General features: G+C 31.8%; 2 protein-coding genes across 5 annotated transcripts; both read right to left on the bottom strand.

Annotated features, from left to right (window-relative positions):
- Positions 1-1,521: 1,521 nt before the first annotated feature.
- On the bottom strand, positions 1,522-4,687 carry LOC105802210 (L-ascorbate oxidase homolog). Its single transcript, XM_012633711.2, has 9 exons — positions 4,531-4,687; positions 4,274-4,432; positions 4,046-4,155; positions 3,629-3,899; positions 3,425-3,521; positions 2,967-3,312; positions 2,486-2,851; positions 2,325-2,403; positions 1,522-1,976 (listed from the first exon to the last, which is right to left on the bottom strand). The coding sequence occupies exons 2-9, from the start codon at positions 4,415-4,417 to the stop codon at positions 1,773-1,775; spliced, it is 1,617 nt and encodes a 538-aa protein (XP_012489165.1). The 5' UTR covers positions 4,418-4,432; positions 4,531-4,687; the 3' UTR covers positions 1,522-1,772.
- Positions 4,688-7,520: 2,833 nt separating this feature from the next.
- On the bottom strand, positions 7,521-11,101 carry LOC105802211 (serine/threonine-protein kinase SRK2I). 4 transcript variants are annotated; one of them, XM_052623278.1, is made up of 9 exons: positions 10,580-11,100; positions 10,230-10,304; positions 10,041-10,142; positions 9,897-9,950; positions 9,317-9,409; positions 8,939-9,010; positions 8,368-8,472; positions 8,181-8,279; positions 7,521-8,101 (listed from the first exon to the last, which is right to left on the bottom strand). In XM_052623278.1, exons 1-9 carry the CDS (start codon positions 10,754-10,756, stop codon positions 7,817-7,819), a joined length of 1,062 nt encoding a protein of 353 aa, XP_052479238.1. In that variant the 5' UTR covers positions 10,757-11,100; the 3' UTR covers positions 7,521-7,816. The 4 variants fall into 4 exon arrangements, with proteins under 4 accessions (XP_052479238.1, XP_012489166.1, XP_052479239.1 ...); XM_012633712.2 differs by having other exon boundaries at positions 8,939-9,031; positions 10,580-11,099; XM_052623279.1 differs by lacking the exon at positions 8,368-8,472 and having other exon boundaries at positions 10,580-11,101.
- Between the last annotated feature and the right edge of the window lie 2,033 nt (positions 11,102-13,134).

Here is a 13,134-nt window from a genome sequence, read left to right as displayed (position 1 = left end):
AAAAGTGAAAAGAAAATAAATTTGGGGTGTACTTGGTAAAGAGGAAAAGTGAGAAAAAAATATGACAAATTACTATTTTGCATCCTACTACATAAAAACCAATCCTTCCAAATTGGAATAATAAGATGAGAGAAAATGAGTATGTTAGTTCAAAATTATGTATTTTTCAAAAGTTTAATTTTTTTTCCCTCTCATTTTTAACTCTGCTAAGGAAGGGTAGAAAAGAAAATATATTTTCTTTTAATTTTTTTATCTTTTCTATTAAGTTATAAAATAGTCATCTAATTATTCAATTGTCTTTTTTTTATCACCATTCATTAAATGGCTAATAGAAAATGATGTGACAATTTTAAAATTGGCACAGCATATTTAGTCTTAATTCTAAAAAAATTAATCTTTGACATTTACATTGTAACAACCCAATTTTTTGTTGATGTAGGAAAAGGTAGTGTTAAGCTTAAATTGTTAAATGAGTCCGAGAAAGTTACAAATCAAATACAGGATTAAGAAATAGAATTACAAATAGAACATGGTGAACAAAATGAAAAGAAAATTTATTATAAATTTCACAAGTCCTTATTAAGCTATTAACCAAGTCCTTGGTATTAATTATTTCTTAATTCAATAAATGGTAGTGTGATTCCATGCTTTCTCCATCATTACCCATTAATTATCATTAAAAAACATTATTAGTGGGGAAGATAAAAACAAATTTTAGATCATTCCTTTCTTCCACCACCGTCCATGGCTAAGAAAAAGAGAAAGCAAATATCCCCGTTTCCTTTGTCTTGCTGTGAGCTTGCTAAGGAGATTAGTAAGCTTCTTTCTTCAGTTTTTGTTGAAATAATTCAAGCTGAAGAGTTAGATTCGTTAATTGCTGATATTTGTGTTAGGTTCCATTAAAAGAACCATACATGAAGTATTTATTAGTGGCACGGCTTAAAACTTTAGTATAACAAATCATTACTGATTTTGATCCATGACCCGTAACACTAGAATATGTTTAATTTTGTAATAAAATTTTTATTTTGCATTTTCAGATTATTTTCAATGAAATTAACTCAAATAATTAATATTTAATTAAAAAACATAAATTTCTTTTTATTATATGATCTTGAATATTTCATATTAAGCTAAAAGCAAAGAAACATTAATTAATTTAATTTGTAACTTTTAGCTTAGTATGAAAGAGTTAAAATTATAATAAAAAATAGGTTTCATAAACAATTAATAAATATTAGTTATATAAGTTAATTAATCACCGATTGGACAATTAAATTAAAATAAAAGGTTTCACTTTGGATGGCTAAAACAAAACAAAAACAAAAATAAAAACCGTGATGAATTGAATAGTTCACCCAAAAATTGAAGTTTTTTTAAAAGAGTATTTGGAAAAATAAATATTAAACCTAAAATTCAAATTTAAACAAAATGGTGGAATTAGTTAAATAAAAATATTAAACTAAAAATGACTCATCATCCCATCCATGATTTGCTTGGGCATCTAAAAGTACATGTGTATACCCAAATGCTAGATCTTTATATGGTTTAAAATTTATAAAACCTCAGTTCTTTTTATAACATATAATTCAGGCTCTTGGAGCTAATATAGTAATCCAATCCAATGAATGCATAATTTATCTAATGCTTCTAAAGATACACAAATGAAAGAACAATGATTTCGATCCATTCTCTTTTCTATCATCTATTTTTCTCCGCCAGTCAAACTCTCATGACCCTAGAAAAAGTTGGTTTTCAATGGTTTAATCGAACTACGGGTGACGCCCCACGGCTTGGCCGCAGAGTAGGACATTAGAGGGAATGTCATATTCGTTAGCAAGGCTGCGAACCGGATTCCAGACTCTGAGGTAGAATTGTTGTCCGAGATATTGCCTGTCCCATAACGTAGATCGCACATTCCACATACCTTGGTTGTCCAAGGAAACCAATATGGCGGTCCAAGAATTCGGATACACCTGCCAGAAAAGAATAAAAACCGTTGGCAACCGGAAAAGGAAAATATTATATATGTATAAAGATGACGTAAAAGTATGGACTGAAATAGGTAAAACTATCTTTCAAACATTACAATTAAATGGAGATTGATGAAATTTTTGGTGAATTGCTACAATGCTAATGAGACTAAAGGGGAAGCATCAATTCTGTTTTCAAGAAACTGAAACTGAAAACATGAAAACCATGGCTCCTAGAGAACATGACAACAGATCAAAGAGAGTAATTATATTCAATATAAAGGCATGACCTCGTTGCGATGAACGATGAAAGGGAAATGATTTGTATTTTGATCCTTAATGTGGGTTTACCTGAGTAGTGTGTCTAGTAAGAGCATCGACTAGATTGTAGCTCTTTCTCTTGTCAGGTGTCCATTGCCCCGAGCCAAACCTGTGTATATTGTAATAATAATGATTAGTACCTTGTCCAGCAAAGGGAACAATTGTACAAACAAACAGAGCATGTAACTCACCCAACGACCCAAAAATCGTAACCATCAAGATGCCAAGCTTGCATGGTGTTTTCATTGTTCTGAAAGACGACTTCGATGAAATCATGGAGAGATGTTGCCATAACAGAGGTAGCTAGCGTTGCAGCACGACCTGAAGGAAGTTCACTGAGGGAATTCATGCTAAAAACTCCGGGGATGTTAAAATAATCAGCAAGCTTCAGAGGGGTATCGGGATTTATATAGGAGACACCATTCACTGCATAACGCAACTTTCCATTTATTAAAGGTGCTGAGTTAGCCAACACAATAGTCTTAGTTGGTGTTATCGTCCCGTAATGGAATGAACCCTGAGGATTAGGCCTTGCTGCATTTGATGTTAAATTCCACCTTCAAGTAAATAAAGGAAAAAGAATCAGATAATATTGTTTTTCACTCTAAATAGATTTCGAGCAACAAGTTGTGCATCAATCGAAAATTTCATATGATCTCAAATGACTAGTACCTATATGTTCTCGCCTGCTCCATTGACCAATCAAATCCATTTGCAGGAGCAGCTGGAACCGGTCCAGAAACTGGAGCATTAGAGTTGGCGTAATGCAACACTGCAGTTGCAGTGAGAACAGTCTTAGTAAATCGTGTGGATGCAACAATGTAGTAGTCCTTTGGTGGCTGGTCCAAGGTTACTAAGATGGTTATGGATTGGCCAACATGTACATCAAGAGAGTCATATAAGTTCTGAATTACGTGAGATCCTTCGACCTCGACTAGCTTCATCTTATGACCCTGGATCCTAAAATTGAGGGAAGTGGATAATCCAACATTTGAGATCCTGAACATGTAAGTTTTGCCTGAAACACCAAAATTTGTTGCACGAATTAATAATATGCTATGAATTAAGCGACAAAACTCAATTGACAATAAAACGATAATAAGACAGCATGAACTAAAGCTAATGATGACCTTGATCTCCAGTGAAGGTAGCTTGTGTTTGGCCATTTATGAGGACTCCATCAGGGAAGGGCATAGACTTGCCTGACTCTAAAGATTGCTGCAATGTCTGCAAAAGAGAAAAAAATATATGATGAGTGAATTATATAGATGGCAGGAATCTATAGATCAATGTAGACAAATCCCTACTCATATAACATAACTGTGATGACTAACCTTATGGTTGGTCTTGAACCAGTCACCAAGAAGTAAAGTGAAATCTCCATCAGGGTTTGCATAAGGGATTGGGATCACACTTCTATGGATTATATTGAGAGCTCCAAATCCACCAGCAGCTCTATGCATTAGTGTTGATGGGAAATATGTGTAGGATCCAATCTGATCCTTGGCCTGGAATTTGTAAGTATAGTTTGAGTTTGGAGGGATGGGGCAATTGGTTCCCAACACTCCATCCTGCCATGAATTCTTCCTTTGTTTGATGCCATTCCTGTTGTGATTAAAGTAAACCCCTCATTAATCAGCAAGGAAATAAAAGGCCAAATGTTAAAGAAAAGATAATTCTTGATTTTTCCCATCATTTCCCAGATTCATATGCAAAGAAAAAAGTGTAAAATGAGAAGAACCAATGTATACCATGTCATCAAGAAAGGCTGGTCAAGCTTGTTCATGAGATTCAAGATAATGTTGTTATTAGTCACTACATCAAGTTTTGGTCCAGGGAACTGCCCATTGATAAGGATAACCTTCACAACAAAAAAAATCAAAACTTTTTTTCTCAGAAACATACACATAAAAAAGCACATTACTTTCAACAACCCAAAACACAATTTCAGAATTTGACAGTTTAGAGATCAGAGTAACCTGCTGCGGAACTCCAAGAATAGAACGAGTACCATAAGTAACAGTCCAGGTGAAATACAAGTAAGGGTCTTCAGCATTCACCAAAGACACACCCAAAACAGCCAAAACACCAAAAACCAAATGGGGAATGAAGCATTTCACCATTTTTCCTCTTATACCCTGAAAGCCAACCAATCAAACACTATTAAAAACAAAAACCTGGCAGAAATGGGTTTATCAGAAGACAATCACCATTATTGGCTGAAACAGACACTCACCTGCTGGTTTGAAACTCCCTGGAAAGTGAAACTGTTTTAAGAACAAAACAGGGAAAAATATGTATACACTAGATCTTGGTGGAAGTAGAGTGGCCTTTTTAAAGCAAGTTGTAAGCTTGCATTTAAACTAACAATCGGCGCAACGCGTTTCCGCGTTATGATAATTGCTTCCAGCTTATGTTTATTTTCACTTTTGGCTTTTTTCTTTTTTACAAACAAAATGAGCTTAGATTCTATAAACATGATTTAAAAAATAAAAGATAATGTCATGATAAATGTATTAAAAAAACCACTATAATTTGAAAATATAAATGTTTCAGATATATATAATTTATTAAATATAATAATTCGATATATTAGTGATATAACTTTTTTTTTGAAGTTAAAAACAAATTTTTAAAATTGAATCCATAATCAAATCAGTAAAAACTATTGATTTTCAATACAACTTATTCGAATAATAATTACCTAAATAATTAAAAATCATAAAAATTATTTTAAAAATTATAAATTAGTTTAATGGTCTATTTTTGTTCTAGTTTTAATTTTTTTTGTTGATAGTTATTGGTTCAATTAAAAGTCAACTCAATCTCTTTGTATAGACGTATGAACCAATTTCTAGTTCAACCGATTCGATTTGGATCCAAGAACATTGGTTAAAATCAATGGCGGATCCTAAAACTAAGTTTTTGGGGGCTAATACAATTTTCAAAAATAGTAAGAGTTCAATGAGAATTTTTAAAAAAAAAATTGGGGATCTAATTAAAATTTTTAAAATCCTTGTAAGATTAATGAGAATTTTAAATATTTTAAATGAATTTAATTAAGATTTTCAAATGAGGATTTTTAAAAGTTTGAGGATTTAATTAAGATTTTCTAAACAAACCTTGAAAAGAGAACAGAAAATTGTTCAAATATTTTGGGCTAAAAGATTTTATAGGGAGTTTATTAGGGAAAATGCAATTATTAATAGTATAAAAACAAGATCATATATGCAATTAATAGTGTTTAGGAAATAGGAACAAAGACTGCAGCTTGGGTGTTTTATGGCTTTGTACTTGGTTTTTTCTTCCCATTTCTTGGAAAATGGTATTCCGAACAACTTCCTTCGATTAGCAGAGTTTTTAATGAAAATAGAAAGATGCTTTAATTAATTAGTATTAAAAAAATAGTTGATGTTGGAATCTTTCTAACCTAACCCTTTTTGCCTTTATTAATATATTAGGAAAACAAAATAATGGTTAGTTTTATGAATCAAACCTCACATGGAAGGATATCCAAAAATAAAAACATTGGTCTCCTATTTCATAGCTTTCTAATTTTATCCAAATATATAGGACGAACAAAATCACAGACCACTTTTGTCTGCAGTCCTTATTGTTTCATCCCTGTTTATGATTAATTTTTTTAAAAATAAATTATTATTTAAACCTAACTTTGTGTTAAAGTTTATTTGCTGTCCACAATGAATTATTTGGGAGTGTCAATAGTTGTTTGGGCATTGGGAACCGCTGCAATTTCCACCGACGCACCGCTCCTGCAATGCACTGGATTGGTGGGTGCCTACTTGGATTCTCCACTATGTTTCACTTCATCTAATCTGTTAACCAATTACAATTGAAGTTTCTATTTTTGAGATATTTTTATTTTCATCCTTTAAAATGAAATTCTTGTAATTTCATCAATCAATTTTTAGGACATTTTCATTTTAGTTATCCAATCTTTAAATCTCTAATGACAATTAGCTTGTACATGTTGCCTCATATTCACACTTTTATTTTGATCACCCAACTTCTAGGTTGCTTTTATTTTGGTCACTCAAAATTTATTTTCTTTTTTATATATATAAAATTGATTTGAGTAAAAAATTAAGGATTAAAGTGAAAATGAAAGAAACTAAAATAATACTTTAAAATTGTCAGATTGTGTTTGTTTATCCTCTTATCCAAAGTTCTAAATTTCTTTTTTCTTTAATTTTGAGAATTTAAAATTAAAATTAATTAAATTAATTAATCTAGTCTCCTTTTAAATCTTAAAATTTTATTTTATATTCCTAAATTAAAATCAACTCAAATAAATCATCTTTAATATATACATGAAACACATTTTTTATTATATGATCTTATTTCTTTCATATTAAGCTAAAACAAAGAAAATTCCTTCCAATTAGTTAAAATTAATTAATTTTATATTCCATGCCAAATTAAACCCATAAGGTTTTGTCACTTCTTTACCCAAATGAAGAACAAGCAATTAATTTAATTAACTGCAATGACTTTTCTTTACTTTTAGCTTAGTTTTGAAGTTTGGAGAATAAATAATCAAAAGAAATTTAATTTTGTAATAATTATTAAATACAAGTTATCAAGTTGATTTTGTTAAGAATATAATACAAAAGCATAAAATAAAATTTTAAAATTTAGAAAAAAATTAATTAATTTCAATATTATCATAACAAATCGGTTAACATTATCCAAAGATAATTAATTTATTTGTTTATTTTTATATTTTGAATTTAAAATTTCAATATTAGAAAAAATTTAAAATTTTCAACAAATTGATAAATATGTACAATTTAACAAATTTTAATGCATTATTTGAATTTCTACCAGTTTTTCATTTTGAGCTTTAATTTTTACCCAATCAATACTTTAAAAAAGATTTGGAGGTGATCAAAATAAAATAACCTAAAAATTAAGTAACCAAAATAAGTAACAACATGATATGATATGTACAATTAACGTTAGAAATTTAATGATTGAGTGATTAAAATAAAACGCCTTAAAATTAAAATTAAAAAAATCACCCAACTAAGTAATTTAGCATTTTTTATATATGAAAACATTAAAAGATACAATGTTGGAGCTAATTTATATATTAAGCTTAATTATTGAGTATATGTGGAAAGTCAACTGCATGCATGGCTTTTAATTCCAGCTCCAACCTCATTTTTTTATGAAATTTTGTTAAAAAGAACAAAGAAAAACTGCTAAAGGACAGAAGCAATAAAAAACCTAAACCATCAATGTCAAAATACAGATGAACAGATTGAGCTGTGAAAGTGGGAGAGAGATCATGAGAATCTTCTTCTAATCATCCTCCCTTCTAAACTAGTATTAAATATCGATTCATTCGACCGACTCGCATAACAGACTCAAATCGAAACTAGCATCGTGGACTTCCATATTATAGTTTTAATCTCTGATACCAGGCACTCGGGAATACATTCTCTGCAGCCATGTCTTTATCACCTCTCAATATGATGACCCAAACTGTTTTCTTCCTATTACATTGCATAGATTATCTCCCCGCTGCTGTCGATGTCGAGCTCGGATTCAGAATCAAGGTCATCCATGTCTTCATCATCAAGGATGTCTGACATGTGACTTAGGTCACGGGCACCCGCTGCTGGAATGGTGGCCTCGGCAATTATCTGCCTGATCGTATCCATGCTCTGCATAGGTTGATCAGGCTCCTCAAAGTGGTTACCCATTGTGTTTTCATCCATCAGATCAGCAGGTAGATTCTTCAAGAACCACTCGTGATTTCTGATTTCCGGAATCGTAATCCTCTGTTAAACAAAATAGTCCACTTCAGAATCATGGCAGTTGCCAAAAGTTACCTGGGAATTCTCTGCAGAAAATACTCACAGCTGTAGGATCAGCAACAAAAATCCTTGAAATCAGATGTCGACATTCGGGAGATATTTGGACAAAATCTGGAATGGAGTACTGGACACTGAGAATTCTCTGTATGAATCAATGAGAGACATGAGAGAATAGATCTTTTTTGAGGGAAGAAACGAGACTAATGCAATAACAATATCCAGTGATATACTTGTATCGTCTTCCGAAAGTCTTTTGGCTCATCGGGATCCTCGAAAGGATATGCCCCGACCAGCATTACATACAAGGTAACCCCGCATGACCATACATCTGCAATCTGATATCACAACACAATATCATCAACTCATTTCTTTACTAATTTTCATATTCTAACATCAACTTGCAGGGACGTATGACTCGCTTGATGTTCTTTCGTTTGCATTTGAATATCAAACCCAGTATAGCCATCAACACTTGACTGATAAGAACCAGCCAAAAGACTAAACCAGATCCATTCAACAAATACTCGCATTACACATAAGCGAAGCAACGACATACCATTCCAGGCCTTCTTCATCGGAGGACTGCAGCAACTGTCAGTTCATAGAGTATGAATACTAAACCGAAGTTTTAAATCAACTAAGGGGCAAAAACCATCAATTTGGTGTCATTTCACTCAAATATACAACTAGAACACGGTGACTAACCCATATAACATCTAGTTCTTTACGTCTTAACCAGGAATTTGCATGTGGATTATAAACTGGAAACCAAAACTGATTTGAACTAGCTCACGATTATACCTTGCCATCGTATTCTTGCCTTTGGAGTACCTCGGGGGCAATGTATGCAGGAGTTCCAACAGTGGACTTCGGCTGCGAATGAAGAACTGAAGACTGAGAAAAACAATCACAAACAAACAGATAAGTATGATACCGGTCTTACGTAACCGATAAAATCACATGCTATTTCACCTGAAATGTACAAAAGTAAAAAGAAGCTAGTTCTTCCAAGGTACGCAAACGACGACAAGATCTTTTAAACGAAGAACAATTATCATAATTCAATATAGATTAAGTAAAACCTCACCAAAGAACATGAATGTTTCACATTTTACAACGTAGAACCATTAACCTCATCGAATGATAAGAGAGACAACAGAGGATTCAAACAAACTATACCTTTGAATACCCAAAATCGCATATCTTAAGCCGAGGAGCTGGACTACCATCCAACAAAGTGTTTTCCAACTTCAAATCACGGTGGCATACTTGCTTCATTAAGAGAAAGAAATCATATCAATGAGCAAACTAATTTTATCGCATTATATGTAACACCAATGTTACATAGATTCAAGTGTGTGCCGGATATGGATATGTGTTTTCTTATAAGATTACTATCCCATCCCTGCTTTTTAACTCTACAAGCAGAGTTAAAAAGTTGAGCATATCCTTAAACTATATTAAAAAGAACAACAAATACAACATCTATTTTGCCTTGCTTGTGGAGTTAGGAAACTCCATTACTAGTGTATAGAATAATAATCCCATACTCGTATCCGAAAATGTCCGATTATGAATATTTTTAGGGGGAGGAATGGAAGAGTTTGAGCAACATAGCATAGCATAAATGCATATCCGGACAAGAGTATGGGACATGACACTCATAGGAACACATACTCCCAAACTGGTATCCACATCCGACACTTGCACATGAAAAAAATGGAATTCAGAAATAAGGAAATGGATAAACTAAAACTACCATTGCATGACAATAACTAACACCGGATAAAAGTTGTTGGAAGAAGAAGCGAGCCTGTACCAAAACAAATGAATGTAGAAACAAAAGAATAATAATAATAATAATAATAATGGACTTCAAAATCAATGTAAAATAAAATGAAACCTCATCCTCGTTGAATCGACCAGCAGCACAAATTCTCCCGAAAAGCTCACCTCCCGATGCATATTCCATTACGATGGCAAGATGAGTAGGTGTTAAAATAACCTAAAATGAACATCTTCCATAATTATTACTTAATTAAAACACCGAAAATACTTTAATTTTTAATTAAAATTAAGCAATTAACCTTACCTCTTTAAATCTAACAATATTAGGATGCCTCAATGATCTATGATTAATAATCTCTCTTCGAACATTTTCATCTATCTGTAAAACACAACAGATATTTATTTTTTAATTATACAATACTTTCATTAAAAGGATAAATAATACATTTGATACAATGCTAAAAAATTTTAAAAAAAAGGGTTAGTTACGTAGTTGAAATGAAATTTCATTAACAGAAGGAAAACTTATTCTATAACTACTGTAACTATTCCAACAGAATTTTATTTCCATAAATAGAGCAGAAGCAAATAAAATTTTAGAAAAAGGAAAGTTACAGTTGACGAATTTGGAAATAAAAAAGAAAACTAACTAACCTTATCGCCTCTCTCGATGTACTTAACTGCAACGAGCTCTTTGGTAATCTTATCCCTCATAAGCCGGGCGACTCCGAAATTACCCGACCCGATATCTTTAACGAAATCGTATCGATCACTGTCGTGCATGATCGGCATATCCATACCCGGCCCTACCATCATGTCTGCCCGATCCATTTTTCTCTCTTTTTTTAAGTTTCTTGAATCTTATCACTTGAAAAAGAAAATAAACTCACGAAGCATCACCGATATCAAACCGCACCACTTGACTCGGTTTTGTAGATAGAGACCACTGAGTTAAACAAGTCGGTTAATAAAAAAGAAAGCGTTTTTTTATTAGGACGGCGTTTAATTGAGTGTTCTGCCAGTGCCACAGTGAAGAGGATGACTTTTTGGGGAAGAGGAAGTGATGATTCCAAGAAATTATGTGATTGGAGGAAGGAGGAGGAGGAGAGAAAATGCGGCGTCGTTTTAAGGTGGTTGCTCCGCGGATCAACCAATAAGATTGGCTCCTTTATTTGGCTACATTCTTTTTTTAATTAGGACTAGGAAATTCGAATGACTTAAATATCCCCAAGTCACGTGATCTGGTTATGCTGGGAGGATTTATTCGATACCATGTCTTTTACATGTTGAACTGATCTGACGGTTTTAGGGTTCAGTCATTTGTTAATATAGCACGATGCGATAACATGTTACGACTTTCTTAAATATAAATTTAGTATAATAAATATCCCTTAAAAAACTCCTCATAAATAATCTAAGGGTCGGTTTGGATGAGCGATTGGGTGCGGTGCGGTGCGTTTAGCTTACTTTTTGTCTCACGCTACAGTATCGCTACAGTATCTAATCTCACCACCACTGCTATTTTTACACTAACCGCAGGTAAACGCACCATCCATCCAAACTCACTCTAAGAGTGAGTGTGTTGAGGTCGCACGGTATAATTACCTTAAAAGGACGTTATAGTAAATTAAGTGGTAGAGATTGACCATTTGTGACAAAGACTTCGGAACAAAGTATAAAGTTCCAAGCATTAATTATTTTTATTTTTATTTTTATTTTTATACAAAAAGGAAATTAGCATAACAAAAGAATAGATTTCCTGCAGTGCTTGCAAGGAATAAGAACTAGGATAATCTGCACCGTTGATCGACTAGACATTGGAAAAGTCCAACAACCGAACGGTAAAGAAACGTTAAAAGACGGAAGCGATGTATTAGAATAAAACATTTTGGAGCTTTCTTATTGAGAATTAAAGTATAGTTGGATGGAAATGAGAATCTATTTTAGCAATAGGTTGCTTTATAGTTGAAAATAAACATCATAACTACAATGGTTCATTTACCAAATTGGGTTGTGAACTTGTGATTTTATTTTCTGAAGTTCTTTTATCAACCCTAACTAATTTAGGGACAAAATGGTGTAATTTATATTGGTGCTAGGCTACGCAGTAGGTTTGATTATGGGCTTGGCTAGATCGATACAAAATTTTAGGTATTGAATTTCGTCCGATTTAAAAAATAGATTTAAAATTTTATTCAAGCTCAATCTAGATTAAAATTGTTAAATTCGAGCTCGACTCGATCCACTCATGTTAATATTTTTTATAAAAAAATAATTTTAAGAAATATAATACATCAAATACATTAAAAACATTAAAATAAATATTTTCCAACAATAACAACAAAATAATAAAATAAGAGTTATATAATATCTAAATAAAAACAAAATGAGATTTATATAATATCTAAACAATAATGACAAAATATTAACAATATAATAACAAAATGACAGTAAATAAAAATAGAAAATAATGTTTAGGTTTATTCGAGTTGAGTTCAGACCAAAATATTATACTCAAAGCCTAACTCATTTAAAAATATTTATTTTTTGAATTTATATTTTTATCTAAACCTTTTTATTTTTAAATGAGTCTTTGGATCTAAACAAATGACCCGATCATGATACTTCTAAAAAATATATATTCTGGTCCATGAATCAAACAAAAAAAATCTAAAAGGGAAATTTTGGATGGTGACCCAAAACACAAAATCCAAAATTCCTTCACAAACTCGATAATGCAAATAATAGAACACACCATTGATGGTCAGAAAATGTTGTCGTTTTGCATAAAATCTGGGAGCATCTTCTTCATATCTAGTTTCAACCGACCAATCAAAACCATGCTTAAAAAGAAAAACCAATGAAAACCAATTACCCACATCACCAACAAATGGCGTTCATCCTTATCTCCACCAACATTTTTATATTACACCAAATTAATTATTGTCCTTTTTTTTCTTTTTTTTTTCAAATTTTTTAAGTCCGATAAATGCATCATTTAAGAAACATTTTACAATCAATGCCCATTTCTCAACCAAAAGCTTTGTTGTAAAAAATTATTTTCTTACATATTAGCTTAACTAATGTTATTAAAAAAATTATATTTCGAGAAAAGGTTTTGGAAAAATTTTGAAATTAGTTTTTTTTAGAGTTCTACAAATAGAAATAGGGTAAACTACCAAAATAGTCATTTATATTTGAAATGTTAC

The sequence above is a fragment of the Gossypium raimondii genome, chromosome 11 (genome assembly GCF_025698545.1).
Source record: "Gossypium raimondii isolate GPD5lz chromosome 11, ASM2569854v1, whole genome shotgun sequence".
NCBI classification, from domain to species: domain Eukaryota; kingdom Viridiplantae; phylum Streptophyta; class Magnoliopsida; order Malvales; family Malvaceae; genus Gossypium; species Gossypium raimondii.
Note: the sequence above shows the minus strand (reverse complement) of the source record. Positions and strands in the feature narration are given on the sequence as shown.

Coding starts and splice junctions, on each gene's coding strand:
- LOC105802210 (XM_012633711.2), bottom strand. CDS start 4,417: ATGGTGAAATGCTTCATTCCCCATTTGGTTTTTGGTGTTTTGGCTGTT. Junction 3,522..3,628: donor GGTTCAAGACCAACCATAAG/GTTAGTCATCAC, acceptor TCTCTTTTGCAG/ACATTGCAGCAATCTTTAGA. Junction 3,313..3,424: donor TACCTTCACTGGAGATCAAG/GTCATCATTAGC, acceptor TTGGTGTTTCAG/GCAAAACTTACATGTTCAGG.
- LOC105802211 (XM_012633712.2), bottom strand. CDS start 10,756: ATGGATCGGGCAGACATGATGGTAGGGCCGGGTATGGATATGCCGATC. Junction 9,951..10,040: donor GTCGATTCAACGAGGATGAG/GTTTCATTTTAT, acceptor GTTTTGGTACAG/GCTCGCTTCTTCTTCCAACA. Junction 9,032..9,316: donor GCGATTTTGGGTATTCAAAG/GTATAGTTTGTT, acceptor TGTTTTTCTCAG/TCTTCAGTTCTTCATTCGCA.